Source organism: Bufo gargarizans, chromosome 5, assembly GCF_014858855.1.
Source record: "Bufo gargarizans isolate SCDJY-AF-19 chromosome 5, ASM1485885v1, whole genome shotgun sequence".
NCBI classification, from domain to species: Eukaryota; Metazoa; Chordata; class Amphibia; order Anura; family Bufonidae; genus Bufo; species Bufo gargarizans.
The window spans coordinates 399,275,189-399,296,083 of record NC_058084.1 but is presented as its reverse complement, the minus strand read 5'-3'; the positions used below and the strand labels follow the sequence as shown (position 1 = coordinate 399,296,083).

General features: G+C 40.7%; 1 protein-coding gene across 1 annotated transcript in view; it reads left to right on the top strand.

Annotated features, from left to right (window-relative positions):
* The window catches only part of RAPGEF5 (Rap guanine nucleotide exchange factor 5), a 344,961-nt gene that overhangs the window by 146,883 nt on the left and 177,183 nt on the right, over positions 1–20,895 (top strand). The window contains exons 6-7 of the mRNA XM_044292732.1: positions 1,270–1,351; positions 19,960–20,008. Coding sequence (XP_044148667.1) covers positions 1,270–1,351; positions 19,960–20,008 — 131 coding nt within the window. The remainder of the gene's footprint in view (positions 1–1,269; positions 1,352–19,959; positions 20,009–20,895) is intronic.

Here is a 20,895-nt window from a genome sequence, read left to right as displayed (position 1 = left end):
CAGACTCTAAATAGATGTAGCTTCACCCAGAGGTCGCACTACGTTTTTCATCTGTCCATTTTTTAGTAGTATTTTTATCCGAGGAGGAGTACGAAAGTTGCGGAAATTCAAATACATAATACGTAGTCCTACAGTTGCTCACATCTTCGTTAGAGGCTCAGTTTGGAGCCTTTGTTGCAGATTCTCCATGGTGACGGATGCCACAGTATGGCATCTGTCTGAGGCGTCCGTTAATGTATACGGTTTTTGTGTACGTTGAACGTATCACAAAAACCCAGCCTTACGTGCCCAATCTAGCACTTCTGTTATTTTTGTTGCTCTGCTCCTCTAACGGAGCAGAACAACAGAAATAAATAGTGGAGGTGTGAACGTGGCCTAAGAGGTGGATGTTTATGCAGGGGAACCATTACTAATCTAAATAACATCAGGCAATTATAGCGATAAAAAACAGTCCAATATAGCGGATTTAACCCTGTATTTTATCACTTGGCTATAATAGCCTGCCTGCATTCACTACACACTACATGAATCAGTGTGTGATGTGATGTGTGGTGCAGTGTGAGATGTATGTGGTGCAGTGATGATCACACACTGCATTATACACTACTGTCACCTTGATGTCCGGGCTGTTTGTCACCTCTGATGAGTCCTCTTCAGCTCCTCTGCCGCCATGTTTCCTGGGGTTCTTGTCCAGCATGCCTGCTCTCCTTACTGTAGAAACTCTGGTGAGCCGACCCCTTCTCCTTCCAGCTCCCGCTGGCTTCCCCTGCTTCTTAGCGCTGTATCTCTCCGGCACCCACCCAAACCAACCAATAGCAAAGCCCCTTACTGTATGGAGCTTTGCTGTTGGTTATTTCAGGCACAGGCCGCATCGCTGCGCTGCCCGTGCCGTACACTGCGCGCCCTGCACTGATGAATGTGGAAGAAAAGGTTAAGGCGTATTGATACTTATTAGACTTTTTCCAGGGAGTAATATGGCCTGAACAGGCATCAATAACGCTTGTACAGGCGTTATTGCGACCTCTGGCTCCACTCATCTCTTACCTAGCGCGTGTACCATTCCGCCCCCATGCGTGTCATATACATGTCATAGGGACCTGATGTCGGTAGGTTGGGCTGCCAGGAGGAGCTCTGTTGCTAAGCAGCAAGGACGCTATGCGTGTGCCCTGCACAGGATCCCAGACATGAAAGTCTATAGAGAAATCAGATGTAACTCTATTACCGCTCATTTCAGTATCAATTTATTTCAATATTTGATCTTCCTCATAGGTCTGCTGATAAGTTAGAAAATGGACCCGACGCAAACAACAGAATCCTGCAAATTCAAGCCCTTGCTCGTCTTACCTCTGCAGTGAGTTTAACAACAAGATGTTATTTATTAGATGTTGTCGTATGTTATCTTTAACCTTGTATTTGTGATACTGATATCCCATGTGAGGGTCCATGGGCCAATTTAAACAGACGATCAAGAATATATAGGCTGATCTGTGCTCATTTTATAACATGGCCTGATGCGTGAATAAATGGGGGATGAGAGCTCCTACGATTTTTCTTACCTGTATAGTTTGCATATTGTCGGCAGCACATCTCCTGCAGACAATAGATAATATTTATGCTGGTATAAAAGATGGCCATGAGCTTGCATTTAACACCGGGTCCCAAATATTTTTTGCAGAGAACAGTGTAACAATTTTCTTTGTCTGCACACTGTAGTAATATAAAAGGTTGAATTTGTATGACCTGTGCTGCTCTTCTACACATACAGCGGACTCGGCAGAACAAGGCATAAATGATTTTCACAGCGTTAGGCTACATGCACACGTATGTGGTTTGTTTCCATGTCCGTTTGTTTTTTGTGGATAGGATGCGGTCCCATTCATTTAAATGGGTCTGCAAAAAATGCGGACAGCATCAGTATGTCTGTACCGTAGCCGTAGTCGCCAAAAAAAATAGAACATGTCATATTTTTGTCCGTTTTAGGCATTGTTACAATGGATCTGCAAAAAAATAAAAATACGGATGGCATACTAAATGCATTCTCAAATCAATAATGATTCTGGAGAATATTTTCATTTAAGTCTACTTTCAGACTGGCATTTTGGCTTTCCGTTTGTGAGATCTGTTCAGGGCTCTCACAAGCGGTCCAAAAAGGATCAGTTTTGCCCTAATGCATTCTGAATGGATAACGATCCGCTCAGAATGCATCAGTTTGGTCTCTCTCTTTGGAGACGGACACCAAAATGCTGCTTGCAGCGTTTTGGTGTCCGTCTGATGAAACGGAGTCTGATGAAACTGAGCCAAACGGATCCGTCCTGGCACAAAATGTAAGTCAATGGGGACTGATCCGTTTTCACTGATACAATAGAAAACGGAGCCGTCCTCCATTGACTTTCAATGGTGTTCAAGACGGATCTGTCTTGGCTATGTTAATGATAATACAAACTGATCCGTTCTGAACGGATGCAGACGGTTCTATTATCCGAACGGATCCGTCCATGACAGATCCGCACAAAACGCGAGTGTGAAAGTAGCCTAACTCGATGCTTCGCCATTCCTCTATTATTCCTGCTTGAAGTTTATAAATATAGTTACATCTGTGTTGCTAGCAGTAGGGTGGAAGGGGTCCATGCACAATCTCACACTGGCAGCACTGATTGGATAGTGTCAGACTGTGCAAGGACACTGATAACACCCATTTGCAGATTCATAAATAAAATTTCAGTAGCAATAACTGAGGAACACAACAACGTAGAGTTATGTGAAAAGATGATCTACAACAATTGTTATTTCAAAGGGGATTAAATAATTTAGCAAAACTGACAAGTCAGGGGTGGGGGCAAGTCTGTTTTAAGTTAGGCTACTTTCACACAGGCGTTTCTGGGTCCGCTTGTGAGATCCGTTTCAGGGATCTCACAAGCGGCCCAAAAACAGATCAGTTTAGCCCCAATGCATTCTGAATGGATAAGGATCCATTCAGAATGCATCAGTTTGCCTCCGTTCAGCATCCATTCCGCTCTGGAGGTGGACACCAAAACGCTGATAATGCAAATGGGTCTGTTCTGAACGGATCCATCGTTTGCATTATAGGTGCGGATCCGTCTGTGCAGATACCAGACGGATCCGCACCTAACGCAGGTGTGAAAGTAGACTGAGCTAAAAGTACTTGCAGACACGGCAGAAAAAAAAAATCTATGTATTACGTGGACCTTTCCACAGTGCAAATCCAATTGTGCGATATAATAGCCATTTTCTAGATCTGAAAATTGGTGATATTCCCTGAAATTGTACATTTTTGTTCACTACATGTGAATGGGATTTTAAAAACTCTGTTCACATGTATTGTACAGTAATTTGTCGCAATGAAAATTCATGACAAATCCGTTATGTCTGAACATAGCCTGATGGCTCACGTTCTGGACATGAACTGACTAGAAAACATAAATGCAGAGTTTTATTTCAGTTCTAAAATCAGAATTTGTGCTCCCTTGTGTTATATGCTGTATAACCTTGGTGCCTACAGTTTGGATTGTAAGCAAGCTTCTTTCATGTGGCTCCAGGCTAACCAACACCATGCCGATTAAGCGTCTAGTTTTCTGTGGGAAAGTCCTGGATTTCAGGCTCTGTCTAGGAACACAGCTCATGTCTGAACTTTTCTGCTTGACTCATCTCCAGTGCTGATGTCTGACTTCAGGGGCTGGCACAGAAATTGGTGGCTACATTAAAGTGGCTGCTGAATGTCAATTTACATGCAAATTATCATTGTGCTGGCACTAGTACATGGCCTAACCTAGCCACACAGTACAAATAGGTACAAAGGGGCACTGTTGTGTACTATGTGGTCCTAGTGCAAGGCCTGCAAATTGAGTCTTCGTTTGCATCACCGTTCAGCCTTTCCATTAAACGGGGCAGGAAAACGGAAAGGACGTATTCAGCACATAACTGAGCCGAACGGAGCCCACGGGCCCCATAGACTATAATGGGGTCCGTTAGGTTTCCGTTCAGAAGATTTTGGAGCGGAGACAAAAGTTGTGCATGCAGGACTTTTGTCCCCGCTTCAAAAATCTTCTTCTGAGCGGAAACCTAACGGACCACATTATAGTCTATGGGGCCCGTGGGCTCCGTTTGGCTCAGTTATGTGCCGAATCCGTCCTTTCCATTTTCCTGCCCCTAAAACAGGGAAGGAGAACGGAAAGGCTGAACGGTGATGTGAACGAAGCCTAATCCTGTGTCAAAATATGTTAAAGTTTTAAAAGTAGGTGATTGGTTACAAGTAGGGTAGATGCGGCCAGGATCTTAAAGGGAACCTGTAACCGGGATTTTGAGTATAGAGCTGAGGACATGGGCTGCTAGATGGCCACTAACACATCTGCAATACCCAGTCCCCATAGCTCTGTGTGCTTTTATTGTGTAAAAAAAGAAACCTGAGATGAGTCCTGTACATGAGATGAGTCAGGGACAGGACTCATCTCAGGGTCATTTTCATATGTATCAAATCGTTTTTGGTTTTTTTTACACGATAAAAGCACGCAGAGCTATGGGGACTGGTTATTGCAGATGTGCTAGCGGCCATCTAGCAGCCCATGTCCTCAGCTCTATACACAAAATCCCGGTGACAGGTTTCCTTTAAGGAGAACAACGCCTATAAGAAGTATCACCACACAGTATCAAACTATTTAATTATGATAAAATGTAAGGAGTTTAAAAAGGCAGCATGTCACATGAAAAAGGGGGAACACATATGCATACAAATAATTATCAAAAGTGAATACTAAATAAGTTCATATAAAAGACGAATGGAGGATAGCAGCAATGTAACATATGAAAACTACATAATGACATAAAAAGACCCTGCACCAAGAATATACAAATAATAAACAATATATAAAATAATGGGACCTTCTACCATGATTCCCATTGGAAGAAGCCACGGCGAAACATGTGTGAGGGCCCATTATTTTGATCACTATAGCTTTCCTTCATATGGTTGTCACTGTCTGCATATGGTCTTCCAGTACACTTTTAATGTATATTCTAGTTGCAGGTCTTTATACCATTATGTAGTTTCCATATGTTACATTGCTGCTATCCTCCATTTCCCTTTTATACGGACTTATTTATGATTTACTTTTGATAATTTTTTTTATGCATATGGTTCATCCTTTTTTATGTGACTTGCTGCCTTTTTAAACTCCTTATATATTATGATATATGAAATAAAGTTTGATGATCTTACGAGACTTTGATACTGTGTGGTCATACTTATAGCCATAGTTGTTTTGTATATTTGATTTCTACCAGGTACACTTGATTATTGGTGCCCAGTTGCGTGCTCTGGCATCTGTACAGAATCTTTGGGGGCAAGAACTACATCTAGAAAAGCTTGTCGTGGTATGTACTTTTATGCTTCCAGATGCTTCCATGTTTGAGGATTTAGAATGGTAATTAGCCACTATTGTGGCTCAAAAAATGTATTTATCAATGGGGGAATTTATCATGACGGGAAGATTTAGAAGTTTTGCTTCACTCTGCATTTAGTTTGTTGCGCCAAATTTATCAAATGTATGTTGCTTGTTATAGTTGATTCATCTTTAACACTTTTGTCTAGAAATGCTACTCTAGTTTATATACAACTACTGGAGTGACTTTGGGACTTTTTATAAAGTCCCATTGATTAATCTGAAGTTAAACTCATTAACATAGCTAACCACACTCATTTTCCTATCCAGTTTTCAAAATTGGAGTGAGTAATGTAAAAAGTAGCTACATTTTTGCACAAGTGACCCCAAAAAGTCATAAAGAACTATTTTGCCACTTCTTGCAGGCAATTTTGGAGTAGTGGGCAGAAATTTAGTCCAGACCTATTGTGACATAGTTGAACTAACTGATTTTGGGATGCCTTTGTACAGACACTTACAGCTAGCATGTGTCCTGCTACCTTTATGCAAACCCTGTGTAGTTTCCAGGGCAGTGTGTGAACACCTGCAATGCCTTCAAACTGCACACCACAGACATAAAGTGGTGGATATTGTAGTCCCTACATCATTATATTCCTTAATCCTGGAAAACACTTCTATAGATAAGTTCACATGTGCTGCATTTTAAAGGATGCAATAGAACTGCATGTTTATTCTAAAGAAACAGGAAAAAATCTCGAAAAAGATTAAAGGCATGCAACAATTTTCTTTCAGGCAAAACACTGTTTTGGTCACTTTTGGTGCAAAATGGATTCCTATTATACTGAACAAAAATATAAACGCAACACTTTCGGTTTTGCTCCCATTTTCCATGAGCTGAACTCCAAGATCTCAAACATTTTCTGCATACACAAAAGACCCATTGGGTCCAGTCAGTATCTGGTGTGCCTTATGCAGTGCAGCACATCTCCGTTGCATAGAGTTGATCAGGTTGTTGATTGTGGCCTGTGGAATGTTGGTCCACTCCTCTTCAATAGCTGTGCAAAGTTGCAGAATATTGGCAGGAACTGGAACACTCTGTCATATACGCCGATCCAGAGCGTTCCTAATCATGCTCAATGGGTGACATGTCCGGTGAGTATGCTGGCCATGCAAGAACTGAGATGTTTTCAGCTTCCAGGAATTGAGTACAGATTCTTGCAATATGGGGCCGTGCATTATCATGCTGCAACATGAGGTGATGGTCGTGGATGAATGGTACAACAATGGGCCTCAGGATCTTGTCACGGTAGCTCTGTGCATTCAAAATGCCATCAATTAAATGCACATGTGTTCGTTGTCCATAACATACGCCTGCCCATACCATAATCCCACTGCCACCATGGGCCATTCGATCGACAATGTTGACGTCAGCAAACCGCTCACCCACACAACACCACACACGCTGTCTGCCATCTGTGAAAACCGGGACTCATCCGTGCAGTCAGGTACAGACCCCGATGAGGACGACGAGCATGCAGATGAGCTTCCCTGAGACGGTTTCTGACAGTTTGTGCAGAAATTCTTTGGTTATGCAAACTGATTGTTGCTGCAGCTGTCCGGGTGGCTGGACTCAGACGATCATGGAGGTGAACATGCTGGATGTGGAGATCCTGGGCTGGTGTGGTTATACGTGGTCTGTGGTTGTGAAGTCGGTTGAATGTACTGCCAAATTCTCTGAAACACCTTTGGAGATGGCTTATGGTAGAGAAATGAACATTCATTGCACGTGCAACAGCCCTGGTAGACATTCCTGCAGTCAGCTTGCCAATTGCACGCTCCCTTAAATGTTGCGACATCTGTAGAATTATGCTTTAAAAGTGGCCTTTTATTGTGAGCAGTCTAAGGCACACCTGTGGAATATTCATGCTGTCTAATCAGCACCTTGATATGCCACACCTGTGAGGTGGGATGGATTATCTCGGCAAAGGAGAAGTTCTCACTAACACAGATTTAGACAGATTTGTGAGAAATATTTGAGAGTAATGGGCCTTTTGTGTATGTAGGAAGTGTTTCAGATCTTTGAGTTCAGCTCATGCAAAATGGGAGCAAAACCGAAAGTGTTGAGTTTATATTTTTGTTCGGTGTAGAAACAAGGGAATCCATTTAGAGCATGCTCATGTCTGTGTTTCAGGCTTCGTTTGGAGTTTGTCACAGATTCCGCTAAAAGGAACGATCAAAAAGTGGATACCTGGATGGAAAAAGATTAGACCCCCATTATAGTCAGTCAGTTATGTGCCAAGAAAAAAGATGGAAATAACTATTGGTAATGTGAACGTGATGCAAGGTGTTAGTTTCCCTCCAGCTTGTTAAGGCCTCCAAACAAATGAGCGTAAATGTGTCTAAACCCTCTAAAAGATAATGTCAGGAAGAAGGACTGTAAATGTTAAATTTCAGAAATTTTAGCATGCACAATCCTTTTGTTATGTTCAGAGATGAGCCACTTCTAGAGGAGGTGTGTTGGCCAAATGTTCAGTTGGCTGACTGCTGGACTTCCTCCCCATTCCATACACATGAAATCTGAGATATCTGGAAAGAACTGGAATATCCCTTGAAATACATGACAGAATTATGTTCTGTAGAACAGCAGTTGAATGTTTAATGTGCTAGATCCTACTCTTAAGACTTTATGGTATTTCTTTAAAAGCATAATCTGTTCTTCTAGGTCAAAGTCCATATATTTACATTTCTTCCCGCCTATATTTACTGCAAAACTTGTTTCGGGTTGCCTCTGCCAGATTTGAATAGTCACACCTTAATTTGTTTCAGCTCCTTTCCCAGTTTGCTGACAGAATTTCCATTGTTATTGACAAAGCCAGGATTGTATTTGCTAGTGAAATGAGCATTCATGTGTCATTTGTGAAGTTTGTAAAGCCAGAGCGTGGCCTGAGGAGACAGCAGTGGCTGTGGCTCATTAGAGCGCTCATTTACAGACATCATTAAAATAATATCCCAGCGATGCAAAATCCAGAGACATTTGTTATGCCTTGTAAGACTTCACTCCTATCTGTGATGGGTAAACGGAACACTTGTCAGGACACAGCCAGCCCAGTGAATCCATCCGCTTACAATAATTGGTCACATATGAGCAGCTAGCTGACACAACTGATCATATTAAACCAGAGAACATACCCTGCCTTGTCCAACGGGGATACGCCTGAACAGCTCCATTAACTTTTGCACTCATGAATCTGTAATACCTGTGTAGTCGGTCCTACTTTGTATGCCCTTTAAGAACATTTGGATTTTTGTTTCCTATAAACTTGTGCATATATTTTTTTTAACCATTATAGGCAACATCTAGTCTCCAGCCTAAAATACCCTAAAAAGTCAAGGGGGAATTTATAATTCCCCCACACAAATTTACCCCATAAAAAGGTGCAAACCTCATGTTTGTGTCTTTTTAAACCCCATTGCGTCTACATTTTGGTGCATGTAGCGTTCCTACCTTGCCCTCACCACTTTTCCAAGAAGGGGACTGGGCCCAGCATATTTGTCATCTTTTACGTCAGTTGTCTGGTTCCAAGCTGGCGTAGATTTCACTTTAGACACACAGACTGTCAGAAGATGCACTTAATTTATGACAAAGCATGCACCTTGTCATAAATTAGGCACATCCTCTGGCAGTCCAGGACAGGACTTTGTTTTCCATCCTGCATAACGCAAACCGGGCGGATCCATTATGCTGCCCTTAGACTTCTATTATGGAATGCAAAACAGAATGGCTCTTACAGGCTTCCGTTTTGCATTCAGTCTTAGAATTCTGTTATATTCCAGATAATGGAATAACGGAATTCCACCAGAACCCGAACGCCGAACCTGAAAACGTCAGGTTCACTCATCCCTATTCAGAATATATCCTATAGGGTTTGGAGTTCCACTTTTAAATTCAGAGCTCCATACCCCTTGCATAGAGTTCAATACATACTATTATACATTGAACTCAATAATAACATTTATGGAGTACACTGAGCTCCCCCTAGTGGTGGCTACAGGCAGCCAGAATTATATTGTTTTAGCACTGTGGCTGTATGAATGGAAGCAGGTCATTTTAGAGCCCTTTGTCTGAAATCTTTAGAATGCTCAAAGCATGTAACATGAAATTAAACTAGGCTTTGATTTTATAGCATTGTGTAAAGTGAATAAAGTCTCATGTATTCACGATGCTAATTTAATAAGGCTTACCGTTTTTGGGTATGAGGGTTGTATCATTAGCAAATGGAACATTGTTGATGTTTCCACCAAACTTAAAACCCTGTTCATCTTCCATCATGCTCCTGTTAAACGTGTATAGGTTCCATAAAATACCAATTATTGTTTAATCATTCAGGGATTTGAACCCTGTAATTAAAGTCAGCATTCTCTAGTCTGTTTTAATTTTGTCTTGGTCTACTGTTGTCAGTGAATATGCATCAGTGAATTTTATTAATTTGTCCTTTAGATATCTAGAAAGGTGGGCATTATATCTAACAAGCTTCTTTAGTTGCAGAGGAAAACTGCACCTTCTGCTGGTGTAAGCAAAGCTTCAGGTTGACTCTTTTTATTAGTGGCTAAATGAGATACTGTTAATGTTATTCTGTTACTGTCATTGAAAGTATAAGCACAGGAATTTATCATTAGGAGAATATTTGAAGTCAGTTTTGCTTGAGTCTGTGTTGGAGTACTTTTTGCCACATTTATCAATTGTCACACATTGTTTGATAAATTTGGCTTGTCCTTAAACCTAGCACTTCTGTCTAGAGAAGCTACTCCAATTTCCTACTCCACCCTGCTCCTGGAGTGAGATTGCGACTTATTTGTGACATTTAAAAAAAGTCTCAATGATAAATCTGGAGTGAAACTCATTAACATAGCTCACCACACCCACTTTTCCACCCATATTACAAAACTGGAGTGAGTGGCGTACACATGCAAAAAGTCGCAAAATTTAGCACAAGTGAGTGTAAAAAGTCGCAAAATTCCTATTTTGCGACTTTTTGATGCCAGAATTCTGGAGTAAAGGTATGATAAATCAGGGCCATAGACTTTCTGATTACCAGCACGCCTGTGGACCTCCATTATCCAATAATAATTAAGCAGCTAATGGCTTCCTATTAAGCGTTGCCGTCTGCAGAAAATCACTGTTTCTGCAGGTAATCACATGTTTTTTGAAGATACAAAAAGGAGGGATTTACATTGGAAAACTTCCACAAGTGCTACACAGAAGTCCTTTAAATATCCATTTTAGTGCTTGGCATTCAATGACTCCTACATAATCTGTACTCCTGTGCCCTCATGACTGTATTACTTGTTATCTGGCAAGGTAGTATAGTGTTATAATAGGTATAATATGTAAGTCAGAAATTATTATACATTATACACCTATTTATTTACCGTATGTCCCCAGTAGAATCTAGAATATTGATGCCAACATTGATGTAAATGAGGATTTGGATCAAGACGGTACAGAATAAGGGCTCATGCACACGACCGTATGTATTTTATGGTCTGCAAAAAACAGATCTGCAAAAACATATGAATGACATACGTGTGCATTCTGTATTTTGAGGAACGGAACAGCTGGCCCCTAATAGAACAGTCCTATCCTTGTCTGTGATGCGGACAATATTAGGACTTGTTCTATTTTTTTGTGGAACGGAAATACTGACATACGGAAACGGGAATGCACAAGGAGTAACTTCAGGTTTTTTTGCCAACCCATTAAAATGAATAGTTCCACATACGGTCTGCAAAAAAAAAACCAGAATGGACACAGAAAGAAATTACGTTAATGTGCATGAGCCCTAAGAAGTTTTATCATGGGAACACAGGTGCACCGTAGCTGCATAAACAGTGCCTGTAGTGTCAATAAGTTTTCAGTAGAACAACCTATTGATAAAAGCATTTTTCAAGTTGTCTTAAAGTGGACCTGTCACCTCTTCTGACATGTTGCATTCTCAATGTAGTAACAATTCTGGAGCATCTGTTCTTATGACTGTGTGTTGTGCCTCTCGTTTGCTATTCCTACTGGAAGCTGAATCAATTGGCAGCAGTTTGCAATAAAGACCCATTAGGGTGTTACCAATTGGAGGCGTGTCCCTGTATAGTCTGATGCTATACAATCAGTGCTGCCAGTGCAACAGTGCAGGAACACCCAGCAGACAACACACAGACAAACTTATTAAAGAACTTTGCCCATTCATAATCTTCCTACGGTAATAATAGAGAAATGGTTATAATAAAAGATGCCCCAGAAATTTTATTACATGGGGAACTTAAGTAGTTACAGACTGACAGGTCCTCTCTAATTAGCCACTACTTAAAAGCTGCTTTCGAGTATTAGTTGAAATTTTTTTCAGTCTCATCATAAACTTAGGTTTTGTTCTCGCACCTCTTAATAATAGTGGTGCATATGTGCATACCCATGCACCAAGACAGGAATCTGCGCTACCAAGGGCGCTGGTATAGATTTCCGGTATAATCTACACCAGTTTCTTGAAATTAAGAAATCTGCCATTCAGCTCTGGTCTCCTTGGCACTGAATATTTCACACCTGGACTTGAAGATCCTCTAGAAAACGCCTTCTAGAGGATCTTCAAGTCCAGGTGTGAAATATTCAGTGCCAAGGAAACCAGAGCTGAATGGCAGATTTCTTAATTTCAAGAAACTGGTGTAGATTATACCGGAAATCTATACCAGCGCCCTTGGTAGCGCAGATTCCTGTCTTGGTGCATGGGTATGCACATATGCACCACTATTATTAAGAGGTGTGAGAACAAAACACTGAGTGCAAAATTCAGCTGTTTCTTGGTAGGTCCTCTGCTTGGGTGTCCGGTCTCCGTTAAAATAGAGAGCCCATGCAAAAAAAAAAAAAAAAGTGTCAGTATGCATGAATTAGCACAGGCATGTATTATTACATGGGGTTTCAGCAGACAGACCATAGGGGGGCTGTATTTAGAAATATGATTCTTTTATATTATATACTGTTTATTTCCTAATATACTTTCTCAGGATTTCAATATTTTGATTCCACTGCAATTTAAGAGAAATGTCTTCTTTTTATTCATTCTCTTGAGGAGCCCCTTTCTTTTTTTTTTCCTTTCTATCTCAAAGAATCACATCTGGATTATAGCAGATTTCATTATGTAATGCTGCAAAGCGGCATGGAATTTAGAAAAAAAAGGGCAATGTAATTTCCTAATGTATTGCTACCCTCTAGTGTTCAGTGAACAAAATAACCAACACTTCTGAGAGAATGGAACACAGACTACTCTTAACAATCATTGTTGAAACCTTTCGGTACTACATAGACATGTTGGAAATTACATTGTATTATTGATTGGGGAATCTTTCATTAAATGGGTAAACTAGAAAGTGGAAAGTTAATTACTGTATAAAGTTGAACAATTTTCCATTTTACTTTCCGCATGAGCTCCTTATGGTCTTCAAGATGTTGTTCAATAGAAATTAATTTTAACGAATAACCATACAGGCTGTGTGCAGCAAATCTGCAGCCTTTTACTGTACAAGTCAAATGAGTCAAAGGAAAAAAAATTAAAATGCTGCGAGTGCGTACAAAATCTGCAGAGTAAATTAACCTGCAGTACAGATTATAAATTCGTAGCATATCAATTCAGGATATGTTCAGATGGCATAAATACCCATCAGAAAATCCAACCTGTATTTGCCATGGAATTTGTGGCAAAAATCAGACGCTGATCCTTAGATTTTCACTGCGGTTTTGCAGTTTGCATGCCACAGATCTGCCACCAGACTTCTAGCTACATACAATGGGGATATTTCACATCTTCCGAAAAGGAAAAGCACACCAAGAAGTCGCATGCCGCAGGTTTCCCATAATTGAAAATAAAAGCAGGTGGATTCCACATGGATTTCTGCCATATGAGCACACTCTTAGGCCTCATTCACATTTCTGCTTTTCACTGATGTGCAGCTGTCTGCATTTACTGCATACAGGACATGTACCTATTCATATGGACATTCACACAACTGTATGTACTGTATTTAGCTGTCTGTAAAGAATATGGATGATATTCATGTTGCATCTGTTATTTTGAAGACATTGTAACAATGTCCGTTCTTGTCGGCAATATGGACAAGAATAGGGCATTCATTTTTTTTTAAATCTTTTTTGTGGCTCTGCAGAACAGAGATATGGATGTGAACAGCACACCGTGTGCCGTTCGCATTTTCTGCGGCCCCGTTGACATCTAACCCACAAAAAATACAGATCAGATACCTGAGCAAACATACGGAGATGTGAATGGCACCTTAATATGTTCACACAGAATTTTTTTTACTGGCTTGCAACACTTTGGTCCATGATGTGGACCAAACACGCCCCATTGAAGTCTATGGGTCCGTGAAAAACAACACAACACGGATGGCATCTATTTGGTCTGTTTTACACTGAAACTGAGAGCAGAAAAAATGGACACATAAACCAAACACTGATTTCGTTTTTTCCTGGACACAGAAACGTAAACAAGGCCTAAGGGTATTCCACACATCACTGAAATGCTGCAGCTGTTCTGCCTCAGATAATCTGCAGCATTTCTGCATGAAATCCGCAGTAAAAAAAAATGCCACTGCCAAATTTAAAGACAAAGGGACTTATTGACAGCTGGGGGTGGGGTTCAGTGTATGGGCTGCAGTGAGGAGTGACCCATGTTACAATTTCATATGCCATTACTCAACAGTTTGTCCCTTCTGAAATTTCATCCAACCCCTCCAAGTCACCTCACTGAAGATGATATAAGGTGTACAGTATGATAATTTTTTCTGGATATACTGAAGGCTGTGTGGACTGTCCTGGTTCACTGCACTGCCCCCACAGGTTTTATTTTTGTTGCATACTTATAAAATAATGTTGGATAGACTTTTTTGGATACAATGAAGTGACAGTTTTCATAAGCCTTTTCTGGTAGATGGGCACTAATAATCTCTCCTCCTTGTAGAAAATCAAAGCTGTCAAGTCTGTTTAAATTTCAGGAGTCAGGAAGAAAATAAATGAATCTGAACAGATTACAAAAGTTTATATCACTGGACCACTTACTGTGAAGCTATGCATAATCAACGTTACAAGTTAACATCATGGAACATATTTAGGGCTTATGCACACGGGCATGTCTGTATTTTGGTCTGCAAAAAATGGATCCGCAGAATATGGATAGCTTCCATATGCTTTCCATATTTTTCTCACTCCTGTCAATTGAAAGGGCGATTCTCATCCTCAAGTATGGACAAGAATAGAACCTGCTCTATAATTTGAAGAATGGCCACTTAGATCTGCTGAAAATACAAATGTGTGCGTGGTCCTATAAAAAAAAAAAAAAAAAGGGTCAGTGTGGTATCCGCTAAAATATGGATAACACACAGAAAAAAATACATTTGTATAAATGAGCCCTTACACTGGGGTTTCTTAATGATTGAACTGTACTTAATTTTTTTCTCTTCTGTGTGATTTTAACTGACACGAATATAAGACATATAGGCTGTCGAACCTTAGCCTGGTTTTATTTCTACGACAGTCAGATAACATTAAACGGGTTCTCCAGGCATTATGCAAGCATTCAATGGAGTATATTCAGACCATGGTCTTGTTACCAGTGGGTACCTCAGGGATCTGTTCTGGGACCCATATTGTTTAATATCTTTATCAGCGAAATTGCAGAAGGCCTCGATGGTAAGGTGTTTCCTTTTTCATGATGACACAAAGATTTGGGTTGATATTCCTGGAGGGATACACCAAATGGAAAAGGATTTAAGAAAACTAGAGGAATGGTCAAAAATCTGGCAACTAAAATGTAATGTTGATCTGGGGCGTAAAAACCCAAGAGTAGAACATAAAGGTAGGCAGACAATGTCATAGAGCAGCAGGAAATGCTAGCAGAATGCTTGGGTGTATAGGGAGAGGCATTACCAGTAGAAAGAGGGAGGTGCTCATGCCGCTCTACAGAGCACTAGTGAGACCTCATTTGGAGTATTGTGCGCAGTACTGGAGACCATATCTCCAGAAGGATATTGATACTTTGGAGAGAGTTCAGAGAGGAGCTACTAAACTTGTACATGGATTGCAGGATAAAACTTACCAGGAAAGATTAAAGGACCTTAACATGTATAGCTTGGAAGAAAGAAGAGACAGAGGGGATATGATAGAAACTGCTAAATACATAAAGGGAATCAACAAGGTAAAAGAGGAGAGAATATTTAAAAGAAGAAAAACTGCTGCAAGAGACATCGTTTTGAATTAGAGGGGCAAAGGTTTAAAAGTAATATCAGGAAGTATTACTTTACTGAGAGAGTAGTGGATGCATGGAATAGCCTTCCTGCAGAAGTGGTAGCTGCAAATACAGTGGAGGAGTTTAAGCATGCATGGGATAGGCATAAGGCCATGCTTCATATAAGATAGGGCCAGGGGCTATCCATAGTATTCAGTATATTGGGCAGACTAGATGGGCCAAATGGTTCTTATCTGCTGACACATTCTATGTTTCTATTCCTTGGACCTGCTGAAGAAAGATTGTTACTTCTTACCTGTCCCCCGTACTGCTGTCGCTGCTGCATTTGCACAGGCTGGAGCTGGCGCAGCGGACAGGTAAGTATTAAAGAAATGATCTTGCTTTAACAGGTCCAAGGAAAGCTTGTGTTTTTCATAATCCCAGAAAACTCCTTGAAAGGTGGGTTGACACTTGGCGTAAATGCTGTGGATTTGCTGCTGTGGATTTCTGTGCGGCAAATCTGCATGGTCATACGTGTGCATTGAAGGCCAGACAGCAATTCAGTGTGACTAAATTACAACTTGCAAAAGTGTTTTATGGCTTTTTCCAATAAGGTTTTTGCAGGGTAAAAAAAATGTGTTGAACAATTAGCTAAGGGCTCTTTCACACCTGCGTTCTTTTCTTCCGGCATAGAGTTCCGTCATCGGGGCTCTATGCCGGAAGAATCCTGATCAGTTTTATCTGAATGCATTCTGAATGGAGAGAAATCCGTTCAGGATGCATCAGGATGTCTTCAGTTCAGGACCGGAACGTTTTTTGGCCAGAGAAAATACCGCAGCATGCTGCGCTTTTTGCTCCGGCCAAAAATCCTGAACACTTGCCGCAAGGCCGGATCCGGAATTAATGCCCATTGAAAGGCATTAATCCGGATCCGGCCTTAAGCTAAACGTCATTTCGGCGCATTGCCGGATCCGACGTTTAGCTTTTTCTGAATGGTTACCATGGCTGCCGGGACGCTAAAGTCCTGGCAGCCATGGTAAAGTGTAGCGGGGAGCGGGGGAGCAGCATACTTACCGTCCGTGCGGCTCCCGGGGCGCTCCAGAGTGACGTCAGGGCCCCCCACACGCATGGATGACGTGATCGCATGGCACGTCATCCATGCGCATGGGGCGCTCTGACGTCATTCTGGAGCGCCCCGGGAGCCGCACGGACTGTAAGTATACTACTCCCCACTACTACTATGGCAACCAGGACTTTAATAGCGTCCTGGCTGCCATAGTAACACTGAACACATTTTGAAGACGGATCCGTCTTCAAATGCTTTCAGTTCACTTGCGTTTTTCCGGATCCGGCGTGTAATTCCGGCAAATGGAGTACACGCCGGATCCGGACAACGCAAGTGTGAAAGAGCCCTAATGTTGTTTTTAATCATTAATAAGCCATTATTTATTAACGAACAGTGACAAATCCTAACTTCCTTTCTAACAATGTCTACATAAATTAAGTTTAGGGTACCTGCACCCAGGGCCATAAAATCTGTGGTGGATTTTGTGCAAATAATCAGAAAAAACTGCATAAATAACATACAGATTTTTGTTATGAATTTCACCACAGATCTCTGCGTTTACTTTGAAATGGGTGAAATCCATGGTAAAAATTCAGAGAGAGAATTCACTGTTCATCTGTTACATGTGAATGATTTCTGAAACATTTCATGTAAAAATGTCTGGTACTGTATTATGTTGCGAATTTGCTGCTGTAAAATCCTTAAAGGGGTTCTCCAGGAATGAAGAAAATGAAAATACTTAAATATTACTTTATTATAAATGTATTCCCAAATACCTTTCATTAGTTAAATGGCTCATTTGGTCTAGGGAGCAATCACTAGGAAAAATAAAATGGCTGCTGTTCTATTAGTACACACAAAACCTGTCCTAATCACACAGCAGGACCTGCACACCTGTCTCCACAATGAGGGCCCTAAAGTGAACAGTGAGCAGCTGTGCATGCATGGCCACTGTCTGTTCACTGCTATGGGACTTCTGAAAATAGGTAACCAATGAATGGTTAGAATGGAGGTTGGAACCACACCTATCTGACATTGATGGCATATCCTAGTTGTATGCCATCCATGTCCCCAATGGACCGACCCCCTTTAAAGGGATTATCCGAGACTAAGAAATGTCCCCCATATGCCCGGGAACCTCACACTGAATATACTTACCTGGCTCGCCGCTCCCTGCTCCATTCCTGGTCCCCTCACCGCCTCTGCATCTTCTCCCTGTGTGCGAATGCGGGGGCGAGCAGCCAATGGCTGACGAGGACGAGCCTCTCTAGTGTCACCCGTGATGCTAGGGAGGCTCGCCCCCGACCTTGAATGTTTTCATCTGCGCGCAGGAAACGGTGGTGCGGGGACCAGGAGCGGCGCAGGGAGCCAGGTAAGTATATTCTGTGTGAAGGGCCCGGGCATATGGGGGGCATTTTTTAGTCTCGGCTAACACCTTTAAGTAAATTGCTTGTAAGCTCCTATATGACTTTTATTTCTGTTGCAGTAGACTTTACAGGTAGCATGTTTCTTTTTTTATTACATATTTTTTTAATAAAATGTATAATGGGTTAACTGTAGCTTGAGAGTAGACAAAAGAGAAATATTTAATTAATTTACTGTTTTACTGACATTGCATAGAATCAGGATTGTTAAAAAATGAAAAAAGAATATATCCCAAGTGATTAATGTATTGTTGATAATGAAGTTCCCTTGAGACTGTTACAATGGATTACTTTCTATTTTATAACTTGCCGTCTTTTGTAATATTTGAACATATTGTAATTTAATTGTATTCACCGTTGGGCACTATTGTATTTTCTGTACAAGATGTATGATTGCACCCACATTGTTCTCAATTAGAATGATGAAAAACTGCTTGTTACATTGTGTTCTTTAATAAGCCATAAACTTTGAGCAGATACTGAGAATTACACCCAGCATACAGGAGATGAAAAGTGATACTCTGCAGTGTCGATATATACAGAATAAGGGCCGATACTGAGAATTACACCCAGTATACAGGGGAAGAGAAGTGGTACTGTGCAGTGTGTGTGTGTGTGTGTGTGTGTGTGTATATATATATATATATATATATATATAAGAGTAGCAGCTGTAACCTAATCCCTCAGTGAAACTGAAACTGCTTTCCTATCTCATGTGTACTAATTCTGTTTCACAGTGCAGTGGGCAGGGGAGAGTCTGATAAGTGGAGAAAGAAGCATCTTTCTGTGGAAGATATATTACAAAGTTTATAATATTCGCTTGCACTATTGATTTGTGGAAAGTTGTGTTTAATTAGGGGTATAGTTTAAAGGGGTATTCCCATTTCAGACCATGTTCGGTCAGAAAATAGAATGCTGACGGAACGGAGGACATCCTGATGCATCCTGAACTGATCTTTTTCCATTCAGAATGCATGTTTTTTCTGGTATTGAGATCCTCTGCCCGAGCTCAATACTGGAAAACAACAACACAAGTGTGAAACAGGCCTAAGTAGAATTTCTCACAAGGCATACAAACAAGTACAAGTCATTTATACTTACTGGTTAGTACATTCACTATATATGATGTGTTTTTTTTTTTTAACCAACAGTTGCAGCGCCTGCTTTGTGAAGTTCTGTAGAATTTTTTTTTTTTACTTTTAATTTGTTTACATTTAGAGTTTATGGAAGTCAGTCCAGGTGCAAAGTCAATAAAGACAAAACAAGGGAGATATGTTGTGGTAACTACATCCCTGAGAAAAATGTGCATTGCAAAATGTCATTCTGTTTGCAGCAGAGTCAATTAAAAGCTTCCTTTGCTGTCACTCTGCTGTGCATCTCAATATTGTAAAAAGTTGTCACAGGAAAGAACTGTCGGCGCAGCTTCCTCCATAAGATCCACTGGAACCTGATTAGTAAGACACTCCACAGTGAACCTAGTGAATAGGTTTGAATTATAGTGGAGAGGCTAATGCTACTGATATGCTGCAAGAACTGCAACCTAGTCTTATGTCTACATGCAGTTTGGTTATTTGGATGGAAATGTTTTTGGATTTAATAGAAATTATCATGGCAATTTATTTATGTTTCTGCTACAGATCTGTGATAACTGAGTATACTTATTCTAACAGTCCTCAGTAATGCTGTTTTCAGATTTCTTGCATGCAGAATAAAGTCAGAAATTATTCTTATTTGATTTAGTTTGGAGCTCCATTTTACATTAAAATGTGTGTTTTCTATTCTGTCTGGTATCATAGGTGCAGAGGGAACTAGCAGCTGTTATTGCCCTGAAAGTCCGAAAGTCTGGTGAGTAAATCAGTGGACAATCGCACAAATTATGGCCAGTGGAAGATCCTGCATAAGGGTCCATTCACACATCCGCAAAATTGTGTGCGGACCCATTCATTTTCAGTGGGTCTGCAAAAGATAGAAAAAAATAGAACATGTCCTATTCTTGTCCGCAGCCACGGACAAGAAAAGGCATTTCTATTATAGTGCCGGCCATGTGTGGTCCGCAAAATGCAGAACGCATATGTCCGGTTTGCGGACCTCAAACAGTTGTGGACGTGTGAATGGACCCTAATCATGAGCTCCATACACAGTAATAAACCAGTGGAAAGCAGCACAAATTGTGGGTTACATATACAGCACATTAATAAACCAATGGAAAATGGCCCAACTCATTAGATACATATACAGTAATAAGTGATCGAGAAAAGGAGACCCTCAGCGTCCCCAATGCCCAGTGGAAATTAGTAAAAATGTGGGGGGCACTCACTATCCTGCAGCAAATGGACAGATGGCGGAAATAAATATTTTTATGTCAGATTTTATTATGATCCCAAGATAAAAATATGTAAATATGCAATAATTAAAATAATATCAAGTTACATGGGTAAAAACATGAAAATATGCAATAGTTGGAATGAGATCACCTGTCTGCTTGACGGACGTTGCATATGAAGCTTTTTGACCTCTAGGGCTTTATATAGGACTCTTAAATAAGGTACTAAGGAAAAATCATCGTTTATCCTTATGAGAAAAAGCAATTTCTGCGGGGACACACATGGATATGGATTGAATAGCTTGTACATATCCGAATCTAGGTTCCATCTGGTTGCAACCATGGTTTATCAAGTGTTTTAATTAATATTTTTTAGATTTATAATCTATATGGTACCTGCAACTTGGTG